Source organism: Symphodus melops (genome assembly GCF_947650265.1).
Source record: "Symphodus melops genome assembly, chromosome: 15".
NCBI lineage: Eukaryota > Metazoa > Chordata > Actinopteri > Labriformes > Labridae > Symphodus > Symphodus melops.
Window position 1 is genome coordinate 22,752,352 of NC_136705.1, and position 23,412 is coordinate 22,775,763.

General features: G+C 40.8%; 2 protein-coding genes across 10 annotated transcripts in view; one reads left to right on the forward strand and one right to left on the reverse strand.

The window, feature by feature from the left end:
• The window catches only part of adgrb3 (adhesion G protein-coupled receptor B3), a 130,010-nt gene that overhangs the window by 48,082 nt on the left and 58,516 nt on the right, over positions 1–23,412 (forward strand). For 6 of the 9 annotated variants that reach the window (XM_079362066.1, XM_079362065.1, XM_079362068.1 and 3 more), the window contains exons 3-8: positions 5,915–6,025; positions 8,496–8,657; positions 13,411–13,575; positions 14,377–14,541; positions 16,380–16,544; positions 17,032–17,133. In XM_079362066.1, the coding sequence (XP_079218192.1) occupies positions 5,915–6,025; positions 8,496–8,657; positions 13,411–13,575; positions 14,377–14,541; positions 16,380–16,544; positions 17,032–17,133 (870 nt within the window). The remainder of the gene's footprint in view (positions 1–5,914; positions 6,026–8,495; positions 8,658–13,410; positions 13,576–14,376; positions 14,542–16,379; positions 16,545–17,031; positions 17,134–23,412) is intronic. The other 3 variants (XM_079362067.1, XM_079362069.1, XM_079362070.1) reach the window with 3 other exon arrangements.
• lmbrd1 (LMBR1 domain containing 1) overlaps positions 1–23,412 on the reverse strand; it is a 154,107-nt gene that overhangs the window by 8,074 nt on the left and 122,621 nt on the right. The window lies entirely within an intron of this gene.

The following is a 23,412-nucleotide window of genomic DNA, read 5'->3' on the forward strand; positions in this document are numbered from 1 at the left end:
AGTGGACTGTACGTCTCTATTCTGAGAACTTATACTCTTCAAAGTGCAGCGGTAATGAAGTGCCTCTCATTAAGAGCTACATTTGTGACAGTCAGTCAGTCAGGCAGGAAGGCAGACAGGAGTGCACGGAGGGCAGTAAGCACAGCGGCCCTGATAGAAGCTCCTCATTGGGGCGTTTGAGTAAAGGCTCATTTCATGCAAGGTTAGACACATCACTCACTGGACGTGGGACTGGCTTCTACTGTCTTTCAGGAAAACTACACATGGAACGTGTTCGCGCAGTGAGCATGAACCTGGAAAAGAAACGTCTTCCATTGGCCTCTTTGTGGCTGTTGTGATTGCTGCCTGTGTTCAAGCCTAAAAGTCCCTGCATGCAGCTGATCAAAGCTTCAGTAATGAAAAAGGTCACAGACCCAGGGAACTTTCATTCTCTTTGAGCGTGCGCAGGCTCTTTATTTGTTTGTTACATCACACTCCATGTACTTAGTCGTGGGACATTAGTTAAATCAAGCATGAATATCTTCACAATATGGCCTCTAATTAGCTTGAAAGCATCAGTGGGCAGTAACAGTCAGAACGCTGGCTCTGAAAAAATCATTTGGCCTGTGCAGAAAAACATTGTCCAGCACTATCCATGTTTGCACACCTTTGACACTATGATGAAGGCCTGTGTGGGCAACAGCAAATGCAGTAATAATGTTGACTTAAAATATGAGCCCTGGTATCTTCTGTTGTAATCCTCATTTACTGTCAACCTACCGGGGTCACAGCCCAGCAGCAGCTAGCTTTCAGCAGACAATGTGTCCAACAATCGTCATTGTTTTGGATCTTTCTGACTGTGCATGCAGTGCTGGCTTTGCTAACAGATGCACCCCTGGAGAGCAGCTTCCGAAGCCGATTGAAACAGAACAGCTATTTTCTCTTTCCTTTTTAGAGCAGCCAGACATATCTCATGGTGAGATTATCTTGCAAAGCAGCCTGACTCATTTCAGTTTCTTAAAGTTGGGAGCAAGGTATCAAAAATAGCCTAATCTCATCCCTCAGTGCTTTAGTGCGCCGCTGATTTATTGATGATCCCTGACAAGCACGCAAAATGGCTGCCTATTTAAACTGGTGGCACAGCATGGCGTTCGCAAGACCTCTTTGCATGCACCACCTAAAACATCTGTTTTCTTAACCTACTGGGAGTAATTGTAGGATTTATGTTGGAAAGTGTTACCAAATGAAGTGCTTCTTTTAGCAAATTAGAAGCTTTTCAATATGGAAAACGTGAGAAACAGGGAAAAAAATGGAAACCTTGAATCTGTCACTGCTGCGTGTATGAGAGTGAGTAGAGTGAGGTTACAGATTTATTCCTAAATTAAAGACTTTTTTAACATTACACTTTTTCGGTGAGAGTGTTCCAAAATGTACAGACCAACTATTCTATCACAACTCAACGAATCACATTGTGTTTATCCAGATGCGCCGTGGCCGAGCACTTAGGACCCGACTTTCGGCTCCTTTGGCGCATGTGATTTTGCACCTTCTCCTCCAAATGTCCTACTCTATCCAGTCGTTAAAACAAAGTCATAAAAAAATAAATCTCTAAAGTACTTAAATGTCCGAGCTGTCAACAGATTCTTACAACTCCATTAGCGACATGGATCTGTACGTGTAGCTGACTATTAAGAGGTCACTTAGTTCAACATAGTTTCTACATAATTCACGACAATCAATAATGAATCTGCAGAAAACAACTTCTCAGAAACAAAGCTACAATAATCTCAATAATCTCTCAACAACTGCTTTACGGCAGCTACGGGACTTTAAAGGGCCGGGGCACATTTCAAAACAAACAACGACAACGTGCAGTGCAAGTAATGTGGTGTTAAGCTTACATATCATAGAAGTACTAGTTTGATGTTTCACCACATTATTCACATGCACTTAAAGCACAAGAAGAAACCAGTGGAGATAAATAACAGGCAGTCTCACTTCACATCTGCTAGCTGTGTTAGCACGTGTTTGTGATGACACCAGCACAGGGAAGACGAGCCGCAGGAGAATTGTGCAGAACAGCAAACGTGTCTGTTTCTACAGACTCGTGGACGGCTCTCAGCACGGAGTCATATGTCACCACCACTTATCGTTTCATTCACAACTAGGATTTGAAGAACGGTAGTCCTTCAGATACGCAGTACTGACGTGCTGCACACTGCAGACAACACGGCAGAGACCACCAGGAGGTCCTTGTCCGACGTATTATTTCTTTGCGAGGACTCGCTCACTAAACAATGCGAGTACTCGAGTACTGTATTTAGATTACTGTAAATGCCTTAGTCTGCACAGGTTATTTATTTGCCCAGCAGCCCCCACTGGACATGCTTTATAGATAAAAAAAGACTATTCACTGAAGTATGATAGCAGGCAATCATGTTAATAGCCATTTAGCCGTGATGTTCAGCAAATACAAATACACAGACGGCATTTCTACTTCAGCATCTGCACAATCTGCCAGATAAAATGACAGGCTCTCTGTCATCATTTGATGTAAAGTGTTCCCTCGGTTTTTATTGATTTTATGCATTTTTCTATCAGCCGTGATATACTGGAGATGGAGTTCTGCTTGTTTGTGATGCTATACTGCGTGGACATCTCTTACCTGTCGGCTCTATACTTGGTCCACAGAGTTTTTGATTCTTAAATGATGGTCCGATCAAGCTGCACGGCTTTGACCTTGTGAACAAATGTGTTTCCTGCTGCGGAGGAAAAAGTGGTTATTGCTGACCTGGCTGCCAAGGTCACATAAGCAACTCAGCTCCTTTTTTTCTTTTTGGAAAATGTATACAATTCCACAAAAGGAAAGGCAAGACCACAGCTACTAAATGTAGTTATTCCTGCTCTGATTGTAATCTGTAGAAATGCACATTTTCATGCAGAAGTTGTCAGTGATGCATGCCATTTGAGATTCACATGCATGCAAAATAAAGCCATTGTACACAAGGCAGGAAAGGTAACAGTGATGGATTGCTCTGGAGAGCAATGTTCCTCCTCACAGTTGAAGCATGATGGCTGCTAGATATCAATAATAAGAAAGCACCTCGTAAATCTCAAACGTAATTTCCCTTAAAGCTCACAGTTAAAAAGTTAAAAATGATTCTGTCTCAAACAGAAGAAATGTTAACGACACACTGAATGCATCATCTGCGCTTTCCGTCTTGTAATACATTGAAGACACATTGTTTTGTTTTTTTCCAGACTGCTTTGATAAATGACAACAGCCTGCCCTAACGGTTATTAAAATGTGGCTCAGTCTCTTGTGTTTACCATCATATCGCCACAGGCTCACATGCAACACTAGTAGTTCAATTAAAACTGTTGCACTTATTTTACAGGATCTTTCTGGTGTCATGTTTCCACATCCTGTTTTTTTTTCTACCTGCAGCTCTATAAAACATCACACAAGGATTAACATCTCAGCCTTGCTGCATCAGTCTCACATGTCAAACTGAGACTGAATTAACCAGTTCTCATGAAAGTACCAAACACGGTCAGATTTTTTAAATAGCTTCCTGTCCAGGCCTGTCTTAAATATAATCACTCAAACATCAGCCTTAAATGATGACTGAATCACTTCTATTATAAAACGTGTGAAGTTTGATTCATACTGTGTGCTCTGCTCTGTAATGACTGTTTGTCATCATAGAGTCTCACTGACATCACGCCTAATGACATTTTTATAATCTCTCTTGCGGTGAGACGCTTTTGTTGTATTGTTCATCACAGCAGCCGAGAGCTGCATTAGATTAGGTGTAATCGACTCGAGGGCCAATATCACTTTTTAATAGGCTTAGTTGATCAATGTTTCACAGTGGCAAATCATTCTCAAAGGTACGAGTTGAGTTGTGATCTATGACGTGAGGCCCGTCATCTTGATTAGCATTTTAACGGGACATTATGGACCATAATAACCTCGAGCTCCATACGCGTCCACCTGGAGTCGTTTCTGAAGGTAAAACTATTTGAACTATGGGGTGTTTTTGAGCTTTTTTTCAATGATTTTGACTTCTTTTTTTTTTTTTTAATTGAGTGTTTTTGGAAAGAAAGACAAAAATGTATAGCAATAGTAAGCCAGGTGCTATTCAACACAGTTTCAGAGCTTCAAGTGTTGATTTTGGTTATTGTAGATTATTTAAAAAAAAAAAAGATATGTGCCCTGCTTTTTGTATAATTCCCCACAAAGTAGCACACACTCGAGCTGACTCAGACGGGACTTTAGTTCTGCAAAGTGAGGAGTCGGTTGATGACTCCAGACACCACAGGATATAAAGAGAAACGCAGCGCGGGGACAAAATGTCAACATTTTCAACAGCAGTTAGCCTTGCACGTGTGAAAATTAGATCAACGACCCGCTGTTTGTCCAGCCATCAGTGTACCTGCATGTTATTAGTCCAGCACATAGTTCTGTACTCACACAGTGCTTTCTGCTTAATGTGAGCGAGACAGACATGGACACCATCAAACAGGATCCAAAGACCTTTGAACACGCTTGTGAAGCCAGTATCACTGTGCACAAAAATGGCTCTGAAGATCCTAATCAGCATCGAGGGGCTGCTGTGTTTGTTTCAACCTTCCTTTCATTTTACCTTTTTAGTATTCTCATTGTTCATGCAAATACAAAGAGTTTCCCTGATAGTTGGAAGACGAGCGGAAAAAAACCTCAGTCATTTTTTTTTTTTTTTTGCCTAGCTTTAATTATTTATTTTCCTAATCCAATTATGGAACATGTTTGTTGATATGATCTAGTTAATGCCAGCCGTATGATGCATGGATCAGAAAACTGTCTGTTCCTGTCGTCGAGTTATTTACTGAATAATTAGCCATAAAACTTTAGCTTTCAGTGGAGGATGATCAGATGAGAGGACGGATTTCTTACTTTGGGCGTCGTCACTTTCAGGGAGGTTAGTCTAGGAAAACACAGGAGGCCACAAAATACATCCGAACAAATGATTTAAACATCCCTCTCTATCATTGGCTGATGCATTGTATTGTCCGATGTACTAACATACGCTATGTGTGAATTTGTTGTTGATGCATCACCTGCATTGCCTATTTTTGCAAATGATATAATCACCTCATTAGGACCACACTGCAAAAAGTAATGCAAGACTTTAATTCCAACGAGACAATTTGCATGAGCTGTTTAAGTTGGTGAAATGAATACACTTCTACTTAAACTGCTCGTGCAAAATTTTTACCCAAATGCATTATCGCTATAGCACTATTTTTCTCAGTGTGGCATCAGAACATTGTACTCATTGTCTCTTTGTCACCTTTCAAGGAAACAAAGAGGGCATGCTTTTCAAAGATTACAGCTCAGAATACATTTGTCTAATTTTTTTACTAAAAGGTTCACGATATTTTGGATCGGGTACAGCAAAAAGAAAACCCCACAAAGACGAGAAACTTCTAAAGGAAACTGTGGATCAATAGCATGTTATGTCCATGACCCCCTCCTCTGTGGCTTTCTGATGGCTTACACATTTTTACTTTCATTTTCTTTTCATTTTTTTACTGGGTGTGCAGGAGGGAGGGAGGGAGGAAGGGAGGGAAAGAGGGCGCTTGTTCAGCTGAAGGTTTAGACTGAAAAAAAAAGAACAATGTGAGTTTATTTGCATGTTTGCTATGTGTCTACGCTGTGCTTCCAAGCTCAATTAATACTTCCAACTCACCCTTATAAATCCGTTGCATTGGTCTATGCCCTAGTGTAAATGGACAAATTAAATACAAACGTGTGTGGTCTTTGTTTCTAGCCATGTACTGCAGTTGTTTCAAACATCTTGAAAAAAAAAACAGTATGTAATAAGCTTTTGTTTCTCAGACAATCATGTTTAAGCCTAGCTTTCATATGAACCTCTATTCTGTCCCATAGAATATGGAATGATCGGAGAGCATACTGTAAAAAGTCAGCGGCCAAGATCAGTTCATGACACAAAGGCCCTGCAGGAGCAAGCTGAATCTGCTAAATTTATGGCACAAACTGGTAATACACTAGTTTCTTTACTTTATTCTGTTAACTAAACTTAATATCATCATGCATGCTCTCTCTCTTGTACTGCACCTTTTTTAAGTGGAAATGTTTTGCATTATTATTATTTTCTCCAACTCATTCTCTACTGCTACATATGGAGTAGAAAGATAATCTTCCCATTTCTCTCTGAGTATTTGCTTTGAATATAGAGCATAATTGGGTTTTGGGGGTCTGTTTGTTTTATTTTCGTATAACGAGTCGTACAGTATATTCATAGAACATTAATTAAACAGCAGTTTAGAAATTAAGGCCCTGATGTAGTTCATCATCACCTCCAAGGCATGATAAATTAAATGTCATTCGATGGAAAAAACCCCACCCCTTCAGCCAAATATGAAACACATACTTGGCAAAAGTTAAACTGATAGATGCTGCCCTGAAGAGATAAAATGAAGCTATTCTGCTTAATCAAGTGGAGCATCCGATGAATTAACACTCAGCTATTCTTAATTCATTACGACTTTTACAACCTAAATCAGACAGTGTTGGAATGAGTGAGAGCTAAATCAGAGCGTAGCCTTACTTTTTGTTGTTTTTGTTTCCTCTCCTCTTCACTGGGTGGGTTTAGCTCGAGCAGCTACTGAGACTTTTTCTTTTTTCCATTATTCTTCATTTGGATTTTTTGGGGGGAAATGTTTGGATTTTTTTTTTTTTTTCCATGTGTAGTTTCCATTTTTAAAAATGCCTGTCATTGTTTGAAAACTCCTCTCATGATCATTTTTTTGATTTGCAACACTCAGTACACATGCCGTTACTAACATGAACCCATTAACACCTCTCCATGTGACACACGCTTGTGTAGATATGTCGTCTCCCTGTCGAGTCGCATCGCTGTGCTTTTCTGTTTCCCATTCTCACACTATTTACTCTCCCTGTACTGCCTCATTTAACAAATTGATCCACCTTTCAGTCGATTTTATGATCTGCAAAATTAAGACAGGGTTTAGATCCCTATTTGGCTGAATCAATAAGACCTTGATATGAAATCCCGAGGTAACAACTTAAGTCTAAAAATGATTTGATGACTTTTAATGACATAAATGTATTCAGAGCTGCAACTGAAACTTTTTGTCTTTGACTTAAATTACTCCTCCAGCGCACAATGCCTCGATGAAAATTACAACTTCACCCAAGGGTTAAACATAAACGACATCAATTATTTGGTCACCAAATGATTTTTTTTTTCATGTAGGCTTCCATGAATTTGGAAATCACCCCACTGCCTCTTCATAATAAAAAGCTTTATTAAGCATTTCACTGCTTTTTGATATTCGACCCTTATGGACCATGAAGTCAGACAGGCTCAAGATTTATTTGACTTATTCTTTGTATACTCAAAAGAGCAATTAAGAAAAATGGCACAACTCAGGTCCTTATTGTTACTGATCTAGTCCCACAACGCCTTTCATGATTATTTAATGACAATATGTCTGCATGCAGAGTTAAACTACCTCAACAACCACTTACTGAGACTTTTTATGCAGGTGCAAAATCCTGCACAATAGAAACCAAATCAACTCTTTTTCTGTGGCTTTAAAATACCCTTTACGTTTCCTTCTGGGCACTTCTGATAGAAATCTGAATAGATTGAAATCAGTCTGCTTTGAGCCACCGTCACACGCATGAAAATGGCTGTGATCTGCTGAATAAAAACCAGCTAACTTTCTCATTTTCCTCACCTCCTGGGAGTTAACAAGCTAAGATGGATCGGGAAATTATTTGAACCCTTTCGTCTTAAATGCAGAATTTTGGCTCCTCCGTTGTCAAGGCAACTAGATAGTTTGCTGCAGTGCAAGGGAAGCCCTATCTCAGACCTCTCTGTGAACTAACACTCATCCAATTCCATTCAGTTTGTTTCTCAGATTCATCTTTCCTGCATGCCATCAAGTTCCAATTACATTTTTGTTTGTTTATGATGCTGATTTTCTCGGTTTCTTTTGAGCATATTTTTTTGGTTTATAAAAATGCATGAATTTTGTTCTTTAAGTATAAAATGAAAACAGTAAGATACTACCTTGAAGTCTGCTGATTATTAATGTATGATCTAAGATATGTCCTCTCTGTGATCTTTGCATAAATGCACATTTAAAGTTGTTGGAAATGTACCCATCTCCACTACATTATAGCAATCAATGCAACGACGAGTGAATCCAGACACAAAAAAATACTTTTGAGCATGAAAATGAAATTGTAAGCTGGACCAGTTATGCTGCAAATTCCGTATTTGTCAAAGATCACATAAAGGCAGTATAGACCCTACAGTAGAGTACCTTTAAGACCCCACCTCACTCCAAAGTGACTCATGCTGGCCCCTCCCCTTTTCTACTAAACCCTGCCAAGCACCCTGCCCTGCCCTGTCCCATAAGCCCTGCACAGGGACCATATTGCTGCATTTAACTAGTGTCACCCTTCTCCCACACAGGTGAATCAGGTGCAGAGGAGTGGTCCCAGTGGAGCTCATGCTCTGTAACATGCGGTCAAGGGTCGCAGGTGCGAACAAGAACATGTGTCTCTCCATACGGAACACACTGCATCGGCCCTTTAAGAGAATCAAGGGTTTGCAATAACACTGCCCCTTGTCCAGGTAGTGTTAGCCGCAGATTCTTGAATATTGATGTTTTGCTCATTTGTTGTTTATGGGAGGAAATGTACTATTGTGTTTTAACAAACCTGTGTCTATTTGAAATGTATTCTCATAACTATTGCAGGTAACGACTCAAATCTGATGCTTTTATTTCTTTGATGTTTTTTTTTCTTTTTTTTCTTATGGCTCTGTTTACTTTTCTGTTTTTCATTTTCACTTTTTTGTGTTTTTCCCATTTCATATAACTGTAAGGGCAATTCATCAGCGTTGAAATGGTGTTTATGACATGTGGTTCTGCATGGAGCTCGGGGAGCAGTAGATATGTTGTCAGCTTCATTTCCTTGAAGGTCAGCCGTGCATTTTAAAATAGCTAGGCAGCGATTCTTCAAACACGCTGTAAGGCATTTCTTCCTCAACCCGTGATGGCAGCGAAGATGAGTCACTGGTAGTCAGGTATCAGCATCAGACGCTTTTCTGACTGGTGATTGCAGCGCGGTCATGTTTGTCTGCATAAATCTGGCAAGACAGCGTGCCGTTCAAAAACAAATCACCACTATCCCTTTTTGGCTGGCAAATATGTTGATTTAGTAATGAGATTCTGAAATCATGTTTAGTCAAAAATCTTGCTGTTGCTGTTAAGTGAAGTGCTTCACAGACTGCACCACAAACTTTGAAGTAATTGCAGCTGATCAAAAACACTGTGAGCTGCATCCTCGGACGTTCTGATTTATAATTTACTGCATTTAATTTTCCATTAGGTATATGAAAATCACCAGTCTTTGAAGGCTTGTTTGCTCTCCTGACATGGACACTATGAGCTAAAAACAGAATGAGTCCTCTCAAAAAAAAAGAGTTGCCCAGATAGCAATCTGCTTGGCCATTAATAACAAGCTCAGACAAGGAGCTATTTCTAAGGAGGGAGAAGCTAAACAGCCCAATTCCAGATGAATGCATTCATTTGCATGTTCAGAAACAGAACTTAAAGACCTCCCACTTCATAATGATGTGCATAACTGATAATGGTCCTTGATCTACCTCAAAACCGGCACCTTCTCCTTTAAGACGTTTGCTCATGGCTAATTGTGGATCCAGAACTTTCTATCACGTAACAATGCAGCAACACTCGCCCATAAAGGTCTGTGACATCTGCAAAGCAATATCTACTTTTAGCACACGGGCAACACTGTGTTAGAAGTGTTGGCTTTTATAGAAAATAATAGGCAGGGTAAGATAAAGAGTCTTTTACATGTGTAAAATGTCACAGTTCTTTGTCACTATTGCATTCCCTGTAACATCGGATACATGACAGGTTTCCTCCTCACTTCCTTATATCAAAAAACTATAGATCAGACGTTTTCTCCCCGAGGTATTCCTCAACAAAAGAGGCAATATAGCACCAACATTTGTAACAGAAAAACACTGGTAAAAAAACAACTCTCATATGGAATGGAGCCAGATGAAACACTGAGTCTATATCTAATATTCTGTAAGGCAGACAGATCGATTTGCTTTCTTCAAACGGCCTGCGCTCTGCGAGACGGAGGGATACCTTCAAAGCATCCTTCCATTAAAGACACCTCGCTTCCAGTCTTAAACGCACCTTACCTCACAGTCACCATCGCCACACACACCAGAAACTTCTGTGAACACTGGTACAGGCTGAGATCAAGGATGATCAGAAACTCCAGACAAGTTCATCCACCACAATATACAGTATCTGTGAAAATACAACATGCCTGCTTCATGATAGGGAACTTAAGGTACTTCTCTTTTCGACCTGAACAATTTCAGCCATGGCAATTTATGTGTCTTATGGTGCAGTATTTCTGCAGAAGGGAAGCAGATGAGTGTAGGGGATATGGACCAAAACAGTCATATCACAATGATTTCTTGCTGAAGGGTGATACACTATACATATACATATTTTTCCCTTAAAGAAATAAAAGCAAAGTCAGCCCTCAGTAAAATCCACATGTGCCAGATTTCAAATGTAGAATAAGTGTTAAATAAATAAATAATTATCGTGATCTCACGAGTCATTTTAACGAGATAGGATGTGAACTGTAAGAATTGCTGTCAACCTACAAAGACTCCTACACCTTTCACTGTCAATTAATCAATGGCATTTAAATTATTTTGTATGCGATGTCGATCCTTTATCTTCATTTAGCAGGTGAAAGATTTTGTTGAGCTACTGATTTTCTATTAGTCCTGTTCATCATTTAATCTTGAGCAGACAAAACCTCAAACAGAGCGAGAGATTCCACTCTGCAGAAAGCTATTAATGACTGTGTGACAATGCACTTTTGCAACAAGCTGCCGCCTCACACGTTAGAAAGGTAAAACCTCAATGTTGCGATAAAGGGCTTACAAATCCCAGCCTATCACAAATTAAAAACAAACGAAAAAAAAAAAAAAAACTCTTGGCAAAGCTTTGTCCGCCATCTTCTGCTGCTCCAAGAGTTTTACCTCTAGCAGCACAGTGTGGTTGCTCATGGCTGCCCCTGTAAATCGTGGCCACATTTCAGAGGAAAAACACACACAAAGAAGCAGAATTCTATTCCATCATTGCTACTAGCTGTGGTGGCTGCCTGCTTTGAACTCCACATTTTCAAAGTAAATGCTCGGGCCACCACGGGACACTTAGCTAAAAGCATCAAAGCAGCGCCTAAAGGCAGGGGCTGGGACAGACGGTGGCTCGCCTCATGGCCGACCATCGGCTTGATCCTAAGATCCAACTACTCTGAAACTGATCCCGAGGTCCAAATATTGTAACGCAGCAACCTAAAGTCTTTGCACATGCTGTGGCCAGTGACCTCACAGACAATCAATCTCCCGAATTAAATAACAAAGTTCTTAAATCCCATGTGCAATCGTCAGCTGATTAAATGCCAGCAGATATGCTGCCTGCTCCTCCAGTTCCAGTAAATGCTGCCTTTTATTTCTAGCCTTAAATTTGAAACTCCTGTAAACATACCGGCATAGCTGTACCCACAGCCTGTTAATCTTAATGCAATCCCCTGTGCTCTGTTGTAACCGATTAGAAAACAAGGCTTTTGCAGCTATAATATATTTAGTACACGGCATATATCTTAAGCAGACAAACTTTCTGGTATTAGTGTGAGTATGATTCAAGTCTATAACAATTTACATCCTCTCATTCATTTTATTGCTTGCAATTGCTTGTTCTTTCGTTAGTTGAACTTCAAATATTGAAACAAGAAGCCAGCAGTTGATTCATGAGCTAATATCCAAAGTTAGACTTCTACATTTTGAAAGAGGTGTGTTCATTATTTTATATCACTGTAGACATTTAGGAACAGCGCGAGGGACGGCCCAAGCCGTGACAGACGGTGTCTTAGTTCTGCAGGATTTTTAGACCTACACATTTCAGTGTTAAACTATTGAGTCGATAGCAAATGTGCTCTGCTGTTCTTTAAGACTCACCGTCTGTCAGTATGAACCCAGTACAGCTTGCACACACGCCGAGATGCAGGAGAAAGGATGCCTCGCTTACAGCTTTTGTTCAGAAATTGAATAGAAACAAATGTATTTATCAGCACTCTTATATTATTGCAGTGAATAAGCAAAATGCAGCAACAGTGCGCTTCCACCTGAAGGTGGTAGATTCAAAGTCGATCGAATAGTACAACAGGGAGAATAATGCTCTTCCGTCCCTGCCGCCTTACGGTGCCAGCGTTTACACAAAAGCCTTCAGCTAAAAAGAAGCTATTAGGCTCATCTCGTTACGATCTGTTACGAAGTCTGAGGCTACGAGACGGAAGAGGACTAATGAAGATAAGAAGAGGAAAAATAAAGAGAGTGTGCAAGAGACCCGACTAGATTAAATATTGGATGGGCTTCTACACGTTTGTGAGAGCTGTTAGAAACTGACATCTGCAAGACTGACGCTGAGCATCACAACAGTTCAGTTCCACTCAGAGACCTTCGGTGGGCGCCAAAACACACCAAACTGAGGTCCTGCATAATGTGTCTTTAAAGTCAAAGAGAAATTCAGAAAATGATTAGAAATGTAAAAAACATGCCAGATTAAGTTTTTGCATACATTTTTTTTGCTTTTTAAACGTGTTATTTGATGAGCAAACACTACAAATGAAAAGTTCTGTGATAAATATTCTCTTGGAATTGGGCCGTCTAGTCTGTAATAATTTGAAACGGTTATTTAAAGCCAACAGCTCAGCTTAACGTCTACATTTCAAAGTCAGAGGTCTGAAACTGGTTTTTTTTTTTTCTATCGGCTATGTGCACAGCCGTGATGAGTATGTTCTTGTCACAGCAGATTCCCAGCACTACTGTCAGTCCACATTAACCTGAAGAACCACCGCTATTAGAGCCCCAGTCAACCAGGAAGACTCCCAAACTGTAACGATGAGGAGGCCGTGCTGCTCCACTGCCTTGAACGCTAGTATTCTGATTGGTGCTACACTGTGTGTTAAATGCCATGCAAGAGATTCTTTTGAAATCCTGTACCATAAAAACATTAAAAAAGTTGTCATCTGGATCTATTGTTACTGTGTAGGATAAAGATGACTGAATGTATAGAGGTGTCTGAGGCTTTGTGAAGCCCCACAGTGTCTGTGTGCTCAGTGTTTCATTTACTTAAGTTTTGTCGCTAATTGTTTTCGATTGATTTCATTTCATTTATGGCTCACCGAGGTTTGTTATAGGTGTGTTTATGCTGTTGCGCTGACAGAGACATCGATTAGGCCTGACGCCCTTTCTGTGCCCGCAGTACACGGTGTGTGGGAGGAGTGGTCACCGTGGAGCCTGTGCTCATTCACATGTGGCCGAGGTCACCGCACTAGGACTAGGATGTGTGCCCCTCCCCAGCATGGAGGCAGGGCCTGTGATGGACCTGAGACCCAGACTAAGCTTTGCAACATAGCCCTATGCCCAGGTATAATCTGTCTGCACTTTGAATATATTTAAAGAAAAAAACACCAAATAACTGTCCCTGTCTACGCATGATGAGTAGAGGGATGTTACGGTTAAATCCTAAAGGTGATCCTAACCTACTTCCAAAATAGAAATTCTTAAGAAATGTATTTTCGACACAACCACATGAAATAAGCACAGTATTGCAAAGGTGAGTACAAAACTGAATGAATACCAGCTTTGTGATGCATTTAACGTAATAGTGCTCTCAGAATAATGCGGTTTAGTAGAACTCATAGAGAGTCAACGCTGTATTACCAACGTCAAAATCACTCACCCGGAATTGCCTGAGAATGGTAAACAGATTAGTGATGATGAGTTTTTCCTCACACTAAACGATAGCTTTGCTTAGGTAAAAGACTAAGTGAAAAACACTCAATCCTTGATGCTTTAGACTGGGAATATTGAAGGCAGCTGACTAATAGTTTCTGCAGTTTGTGCCTTTGACATTTTCATAGTCTAAATGTTAACAAGAAAACATTTTAATGTTTAATCCCCAATTCCCTGTGGCTATTCTGGGAAATTCTTACCTGTATTGGATTAACTGAAGCAGAAAAACCCGCAGTACACTTCTCCAAAATCTAGTAGCCATGTAATTCTTTTCTTTCCACTTAATGTCTTTTTTTATTGGCTTTCAACCTGAGAGAGAATAGTGATCTGAATATCTCCCCCCTTTTTCATTTTGCCGTCCCCCCCACCCCACCCCCACCCCCCACCCCCGCTTCACATGGGACATGCTTGTTGGGTTGTGTTGTTGCCTCAGTGGACGGACAGTGGCAGGAGTGGAGCTCTTGGAGCGATTGCTCGGTGACCTGTGCCAATGGCACTCAGCAGAGGACCAGGCAGTGCTCAGCGGCCGCCCATGGGGGATCTGAGTGTCGCGGTCACTGGGCAGAAAGCAGAGAGTGCCATAATCCTGACTGCACAGGTAAAATCCTGAGCCTCTTAATTCTATATCCGCTTTGATGTCTAAATTCAAAAATCATGAAATTAACATAGAAGGAGACCATCAAACAGAACATCCCATATTTTCAACAACACTGTGACAAACATGCACACCACAATCACTGATATTACCTTCTGATCAAATTTGCAGCCTGTTTTTACTCTTACGCTTTTGTGTACAGAGAAGCAGCAATAATCCAAGCTTTGCTAGACACATAAAGGAATATGGTTAGAGACTGTGCTCTATCAATTGGATTTATACAATCCACTTAGATATACTGTACGTGCAACATACGATTCAGGGGTTAGTTGTCCAAACTGCCTGTCAACATCAGAGATGTACGAGAGGCTCAAAGATGTCAGCTTAGTCCAGCCCTTCAGGCTTTCAATAGTCTGATTGTGTGAGGGGCCTGAGCACTCCATAATCTCCAGATGTAATTTATTTTCCCAGCAGTATCATAAAACATCTGGCTTTCATCCTTTATTTCTCTTGTATGTGTGTGACAAAGAGATTCCTCCCAAATCTTTGGAATTATTTGGAAGTGTTGTGTAACCAGTCCACCAACCGTGTGTGCTCTCTCGTGCAATAGTGTACGCATACAATTTCTGCTTATGATAATGAGGTCGAAGACGCTGCTGTTTGCCTCACAGTAAGAGGATTCATTATACAATTTATCCATTTAATGAGGCCTACCTATTTAGCAATTCTTATTTGTTTGTTTCCAAGGTAGGAAGAGATCAAACATTAGTGAGACAGCTCAGAGGAAGCCATCATTTAACAAGACGGCACGGTGTCCGTGACTGCCGGAGACATTGCTTGTTTTGCAGAATGAAAGAAGAAGAAGAGTATGAGGCGATATGTTTTTCAGATCTAACAAAATGCAACCTTCAAGGTTTATTGTGCTTGAAACCAACAAACCGATATTCTTTAAAATAAATCAATGCGCAGAATTGAAATCAACTTCTTTATTTGTGTAGCGTCAATTCATAACAAGCGTTTTCTCAACACTCTTTACAAAAAGCAGGTAAAGGACCTTATTTGTCTGTTAACATTACAAGAGAGCAGGTAAAAAGACTGTGCTCATCTTTATGTTTTCAAAAAGCAGGTAAAACTCGTTGTTGAAAGAATTCCTGCAGGACGGCTGTCAGAGTTTAAGCTTTTTGAATTCATCCGTCTGACGAATCAGCTGCTCTGCCGCTTTCTGTCTTTTGGGATTCGATCAATTTCTGCAGGTAGTTTTAGCCAACAGGTCACAATGGTTTCTGCTTATTTTTCTCCTCTCTCCTCTGAAAGCAGTCCTCCTGACAGAGGTTAGTTGTAGGACACGAAACAGCCCCGCACATGTAAGGGAGGGGGGTAAGTGGAGGTTAAAACGAGTGGAGTGTGTTTCCTGCTCACAGGGTGTTGTACCTTTCCGTTCAGACAAGGGCGTGTGATTTACTACATCGCTGAAGGGAAGCATCTGTTTTTTTGTCAAATGCTCGATTAAACAGTGTTCATCACAAGGGCATAAAACATGCTGCTGGATTTGGAGACTTCAGCATAAATGTATTTTAATATTGGCAAAGTGAAGGGAATATTCACTACACACAGGGAAGCTTCTTGAGCTATGAAATCATCCTAAATATTCAAAGTGTGTTCATGTTTTAATGTTAGTGATAAACTATTTCTACAAACTGGATGCAGGGATGAACAGAATGAGTATTGAGTATTTAGATGTCACACTCTATAGTGTAATGTCTGATCTAAGTTTCTGTTTTGTCGGCAGGTGTAATGCCTCCACAAGTATCTGTTTCTAACTGTGAATTAATCCGCTTCAGCCAATGGACAGTGGAACCCTTGGGGTCCTTGGAGTGGCTGCTCGAAGTCCTGCGACGGCGGATGGCAGAGGCGAGCCCGGGTGTGTCAGGGTGCAGCACAGACCGGGCAACAGTGTGATGGCAACGGAGAAGAAGTCAGAAAGTGCAGTGACCAACGCTGTCCAGGTGAGCGGAAGAAGAATTAGACTTACGTTTGAATAAAAGCTGGTAGATAATTATCTCTCTGCAGGGAACGACATAACTCCTCACTTGCTAAAACAGAATCTGAAGGAGCCATGCAGATGAATGGATACGAAAGAGGGATGAATCTTTGTGAATATATTCGAATAAATTAGGTCGACAAACTGAGTAATGTATTTCTAATCATCAGAGCTTGTTGTACGATTTCTAAAAAGTGGATTCTGAAGTATAAAGTCCCTTAATACTTGGAGTCTCTGAAGAGAAGAATCAGCCTACATTCAAAAGAGGTTACATGGTGTTATAATCCTTGAATGTCTTGCACATATTCACCAACTCTACGCAGCTTTGATCTCCTATATTCCCATACTTATTTATGTCAAACATGAAGAAAGTGTTGCATCATATTGGAAATGTTAAAAAAAAAATGCTTTCCGCATTGGCGTAGTAACACCTGGATGGTTTCCCTTTTCAGCACCGTATGAGATTTGTCCCGAGGACTATGCAGTGTCAATGGTGTGGAGACGGACTCCTTCAGGAGAACTGGCCTTTAACAGATGCCCACCTAATGCTACAGGTAAGGGACGTGAGATGATCTATCTATCTATCTATCTATCTATCTATCTAAGGTCATGCATTTTGCCCCATCTTATTATATGATAATCACTATAAGTGTCATGCTTAAAACATTACCCAGATGATCCCGGACATGGAGAAGGGAAGGCAGGTGAAAAATTCTTTCTGCAGTTCTGTCCTCTGACATTTTAATATTTTAAATCTTTATAAGAAATCTTTTTCCGTGTTTTATTCCCCAATCCCCTCTGGCTGTTTCGAGGATATTCTAACCTGTGAAAAATCTGAAGCAGGAAGCCAGCTGTAAAATTCTCCAAGGACTTGAGCAATAACTTTATAGTTTTACTTTTGATTGTGAAACTACAATGTTTTATAAAGTAGCATTTATAGAGGTCAGCATAAGATTTGACATTATCAAGTATTGCGGTTCCTCGAGTGTCCACTTGGGGCAGGCCGCAAAAGCCCAGAAGGCTCCGTTAACAAAACAAGCATGTAGTAAAACAAGTCCGTGGATGGACTGTGTCAGAAATAAACTTCTCTGTCCTCCATTTTGCTGTTGATCTTCCTCGGCGTAACCTGTTAACATAGAAACATATGTGGATCCGATCATATCAATGAGGACAGGCAGATTGAATCTGATCACTTGTAATTTGTAATGTGGATAGTCAGTTAGTTAGATCGGATTCTGATCAGATTTGGGGAAAGATTTGGGCGGCAGTCAGAACTAAGCTTTAGAGGATTTAATGACAGAATTCTTCCTCAAAGCTATTTGATAGTATATATGTTACCATCAAGCCCTTTCTACTTTTAAGTTGCCTTCCAAATGTTGCCATTGTGATAAAATATCTAAAATATCATGAAATAAATCGTTCTCAGGCTGGGGAGAAAACTCTTTGTCCTGTTTCGGCATGCAGTCGTGTCTCTCAAGGCTAAACCTCATTGTACAAACCTGATAGTACACAGCTTGTGCAAAGGGATGGGAAGAAATGGAAACTGATTCTTAGCGTATTGTCAAAGGGAAGCACACTGAGGTCTGTTTTCAGATGCTAAGCAGAGGCTTTTATTATGTGCAGGGAGAGAGCAGCATTAGAGCAGAGGGTGCGAGTCCTCTAACAGGGCGAGGCTCGGCTTTTGAAAAAGCAGGAAAAGAAGGCAGAGGATAAAAAGGAATGCATCCTCCTCTAAAGCTGCTGTGATACTTTTGTCCTTCTTAAAGGTCAGTTTGCAAACAAAGCAGGACACGGTTGCGATGCTGGCTGCTAACTGTACACGTTGATAAGACATGGTAAGCTGTTGTCAACTTTTTACTTGCTGAGTTGACATTTCCTCCAGCGCCGTGAAAGAGCTAGCTGGCAAACTAGATTGAGATGCGAAAGTGCTGTCTTTCACAGATGGCTTACCTGCGGCAAAGTTAGGTAGAGAGAGATTTACTGGCATGACATTAGCTTTCCGCCTTGACATTAGTTTTATGGCTAATAAATGTTTGGCTCGTTGAAGCCATTCCCAGCTCCCGAGAAAGCCTTCTTGGGTTTGTTTTTTTCCCCTCCTAACTGTGCAATGTTGTTGGAAAGTGTGCACTTTCACTGATTAGGAATTGAATTCAAACCCTAAGGTGTCTTTATGTGCCACACTCAGGTCAGTCTAAGTGTGTCTCCTTTACACAGTCAAACCAATAGATAGATGATAGATGTCTGTTTTCTTTTTTTTTTTTAGATCCTTGTTTGTGTTTTTTTTTCTTTATCTCTGATGTACGTCGTTTGGGATACCAAGCATCTGTTAAGTGAATTGAAGGATTGTAGATGACATAAAGATGCAGTTTTTTTCAGAATTCCAATAATCCAAAGAGTTCATATTAATTTTTAAACATCAGAGTACTTATGTTGGAATCACTCTGATTTTTATTGACTTTTTCTGTGCAGCTATAAATTATCTACATCAGTCCTTCTGTTGGGTGACGTAATGCCAGAAAAGAAAAGTAGGTTTTTATACTTTTAATCATTTAATTAGATTTGGTTAATGTGAACACTAAATCAGTGCCTTGTTTCGAGTTGAGCTGTACGTGCACAACAAAAGTAAAATCCTTTCACAGAACAAAGAACCAGGTGTTTAAATACCCCGTGCATCAAAAGACCTGATGTCCTGATGTGGTGGTACAATAACATATAGCCGACATATTTCATGTTTAACCACACATCATCCCTCCTGTCAAAGCTGGCACTGTCCACTGGAAGAAAGACCATGATGGACAATAGTTCAGGTCAGGTCAAGTTTATTTGTAAAGCCATTAATCACTGATTCAGTGTCAGCGGGTTTCACAAAGCCCACGTTACAAATCTATAAATGAGAACAAAACCTCCCCACCTCTGACCTGTAATTAGATCAAGGTCAAACTCACAACAGCCTTAATGAGAAAATTGTGAAAAGAAACCAAACGCCCTCACAATCAGATGTCCCTCCTCCAGCACAGTTAGGCGTGTAATTGCTACTGAGAGCGGGTAAACATAGATGAAATATTGATCAGCCGAGGCAACGTAACAAAATGTGCCACGTGAATGCAGTAGGACTGCTTGGGCGAAGCGTCCAAGTGAGTTAGGGGGCATCAGCGCCTACTCAGCCGTAGTCACTGTCGTCATCAAGGTCATCATAGGTGACAGCACCGAGTGCAGCAGGGGCGTCAGCAGCGCCTCGGTCATCGGGGATGACAACTGCCACCAGAGGCGAGAAAGGGAGGAAAAGTCGAGAGGATACACAAAGGCAGCAGATGAGTTTGTTCACTTTGTATCACTCAAACAAAGCTTCATACATTGGTAAACACACAAAGTCCATTCTCAGCAGCCGACTGTGCAACGAGTCAGACTTGTCTGGAAGACACCAGTGACTTCTGGGTACTCTGCAAGGCTGCAGCAAAGCACAGGAAGAAGAGAGATACACTGATCGAAAATGACTTTTCTGAGTTTCTTTAATTAACTGGTCAGGATTCTTTAGATGTATTTTTGCATACTTCTTCTTGTCTTTGCATGACAAGTCATAACAGTCGGTGTTTATACACCTGTTTATTTGCTTACACGTTCAATACGAAGAATTGTATGACAAAGTTTACCTTAAAATATCTAAATCCCTACAAAAATTATGTATATTTTTTTTGCTGAGTCATTACATCACCTCAAATATTTCCACAGACGGCTGCAGAAGGAAGCAGGACTGCTGTACTGTTGCTGCACGTGCTGCTGTGATAAAACCGTCATGTAGATGAGACTTGGATAAATCGGCAGTAAACATATTGTCTTTCTCAGCTTGGTTTCGCCCGTTCGTCTTCTCTACGGTCAACGCAGAGTTAGTTTGAACACAGAGGTGTGTGTGTGGGGGGGGGGGGGGTAGCAGAGAGAACTCCTATGATTCCCCGTTAGCCTCTACATCATCGTTTGTTGTTTTAGTATTGACTGAGAGCCCCCTGGCAGCAGTTTCGACATACTGTATCCGTAATGCAATATACTAAGTTATACTAAGTTACTAAGTATGAAACTACAAGCTAATGCTACAGATATGCTTTGCAGCACTCTATTTAATAAAAGTGAATTAACAATATTTTTACATGTAAATTCACTGAGAGGAGTTTAATACACCATTGCATCTTTATTTTGGCTTATATCTTCAACGTGCAGTTTTTATTCTACCAACAACTGATGTTTCTTTGCAGAACATCTTTTGCATACGCGAATTCAAGTGCCCTTACTTATGCATCAGTGTAATGAAAGTTCAAACCACCCAACTGAACGAGGGAGCAATTAAAAACAAAACAGCATGCATAAAAAAAAAAAAACTCCTCACAGGCTCCTGCAGAGAAATATGATCGTCTACTCTTACTCGTGTTGTTTGTGATATTTAAGCACATTCATAATCTCGATGCAATATTTTTATGTAATGGAGGAAGGGTTGTTTTTCTTCCACAAGAGTACTTCTCAGAGAGTATTTTTAGACTCTGTCTTATCTCCGACTCCTCAGCCAGTGAGCGCTCTCTCAGCCTTCTGTCTTTGGGAGGACTCTTTGAATAAAATCTCCCCTTTAATGGCAGGCGAGTTCAGGAAGCTGTGAAACCAGACAGCGACAGGTCAGTGCCTCGCTGGAGAGCAGCCTTGGTTTTGATCAAGCACATCTCCACTGACCTATATTTCATACTCAACCTACTCTACTTCACAGATGATGCAAGGACAGATGACAGATTGGTGCAGAATCAAAGCAGGAAGCCTCAAGTTTCTGTCTCTGACCTTGTTTGATCCCACCTCGGACATGGATCAAAGCCCACAGATCCACTTCTAAATAATAGAACAATAGAGTTATTAATTTTTTTTTAAGATTTCAATGTACAAGTTAAAAGAAACGAGTAAGTGAGGATCCTTACTACATATGCCTTATTTTTCTCAAATCGGGACCAAAAACATAATCCTGGTCCGAGCATTTGACGTCACAGTGATTTTGTCCTGGGGCACTTTGTATCCTTCAGTGCTGCTGAATTCAAATGAAGATTGCACAGCAGACTAAAGGTCAGGAAGCATTCTTAAAGCAAGTCCTTCCTGCTGGCCCTTAGATGAGATTAATCTTTTTTGGGAGCGTTCAAGTGCAATTAAAACTGTGCTTGAGGACGACGTCTTACTTTCTTCTTTCTTTTTGCCTTTTTGCCAGTTTCCACTTAAACCACACAACCTCTTCTCAGAAAACAGTGACCTTTAGGAACGTCACGGCCAAAAAATGGTAAAGTGTATGCCTTAGTTTTAGGCATGAAGCCATCACGAAAGTGAAACCTTTTTCTTTATTTTTTTCAAACGTTTGAGTGTGAGCGTCTAAAAGGGGATTAAATAATATGTGAAATTATCCTTTAATCTAGGGGATCTGCTATAAAAACTAAAACTGCTCAGGTAAAGCCTGTTTGGAGGTAGACAGATGCTCAGTGTGGCATAAAGCTGTTGGCCTCTCCTGCTGCCCCCTGGGTTGTCTCACGGTGCACGGGCGCGGGCGCTCCCACTCCCAGCATATTGTAGAGTTTTGTGTGCACTTGCGGCTTCACTGCATCCCGGCAGGTAGTAGCAGTGGAGAAGGTGGGCGTAGGAGGTGTGGTTGTTATCTCTGTCTGTCTGTGTGTGCTAGTGTGCACAAGACAGACGGAGAGAGAGAGAACAAGAGAAAGCAAAAGGTTCATGTGAAGCACAGATACCAGGGGAAATGTTTTGTACTGTGGGAGTTTTCCTCAGGATGTCAAGCACCTGTGTTGGAGCGACGGGGTGATGTGTGAAGTGCACTCCACCAGGTCGACAGCTGGGAAGGTGTGATGTCGTCCCCTCTGTAGGATGAGTACGGGCGATGTGGGCGGATGTTGGGTGGTTCTGCTATTTCGGGATCACTGTTTAAATGCCTGACAGCTATCACAGCTGAGCGTCTGCATATTCCACTGCAAGCTGTATTAACAAGGCTTGAAAGGACACATATTAAAAGCCAAGGGACTGTGACACTAATGAACAACCAGCACTGGTCCGAGATGGGGAGGGGGTGGGGGGGAAGCGCACACTAGCAGCATAGCATGACGATATTTTATGATGTCATACAATATGTATGGAGACAAATCTGAAAGTGAATAGAAAATAGAGGAATGAAGCGTTTCTTAAAAAAAACAACATTTCCCTGCACCTTGCCTTCTTGCTGAAGAGGATACATAACTTTCTGTTGACATTACAGAGTTCTAAATGCATGTTGTTTTTTTAGGAGTTGGGTTGGACTATGTTGACTGATACAAGCTCCGTTTCTCCTGACCATAAAACCTTAATGGCAGCTTTACATGGCAGTCTGGAGCATATTTTCGTCTTGTCTTTTCAGCAAAAAACAAATTACAAAGTGGAATGAAGAGACTGAAATCTTCATCTTTTCATATTCTAGTAGTCATGAAGAATTGGACTTGACAGATGTGTGCAAATAGTTCCTCCGAGGATATAACTTGCAGTTTGAAAAAAGGCAATAAATCACAATATATTTGATGTCAAACCTTATCTGAGTAGTTTTTGGGCTGATTGTGAGAATCAAACTTTACGACTCAGAGTCAGAATCTTTCTTTGAAACTTTCATCTCTGAATCTAAACTGGAACTTTATGTGAGTATGTATCCAAATGTGCAACACTGAAACTTTTACAACTATTTTCATTAACCAACTGAGCAAGAATTCAAATGTGCTTCAGTTCTGTTCATGCTCCTTATAGTGGCCATTCAAACAATGTCCCTATGCCTCTCCTTTTAAGAT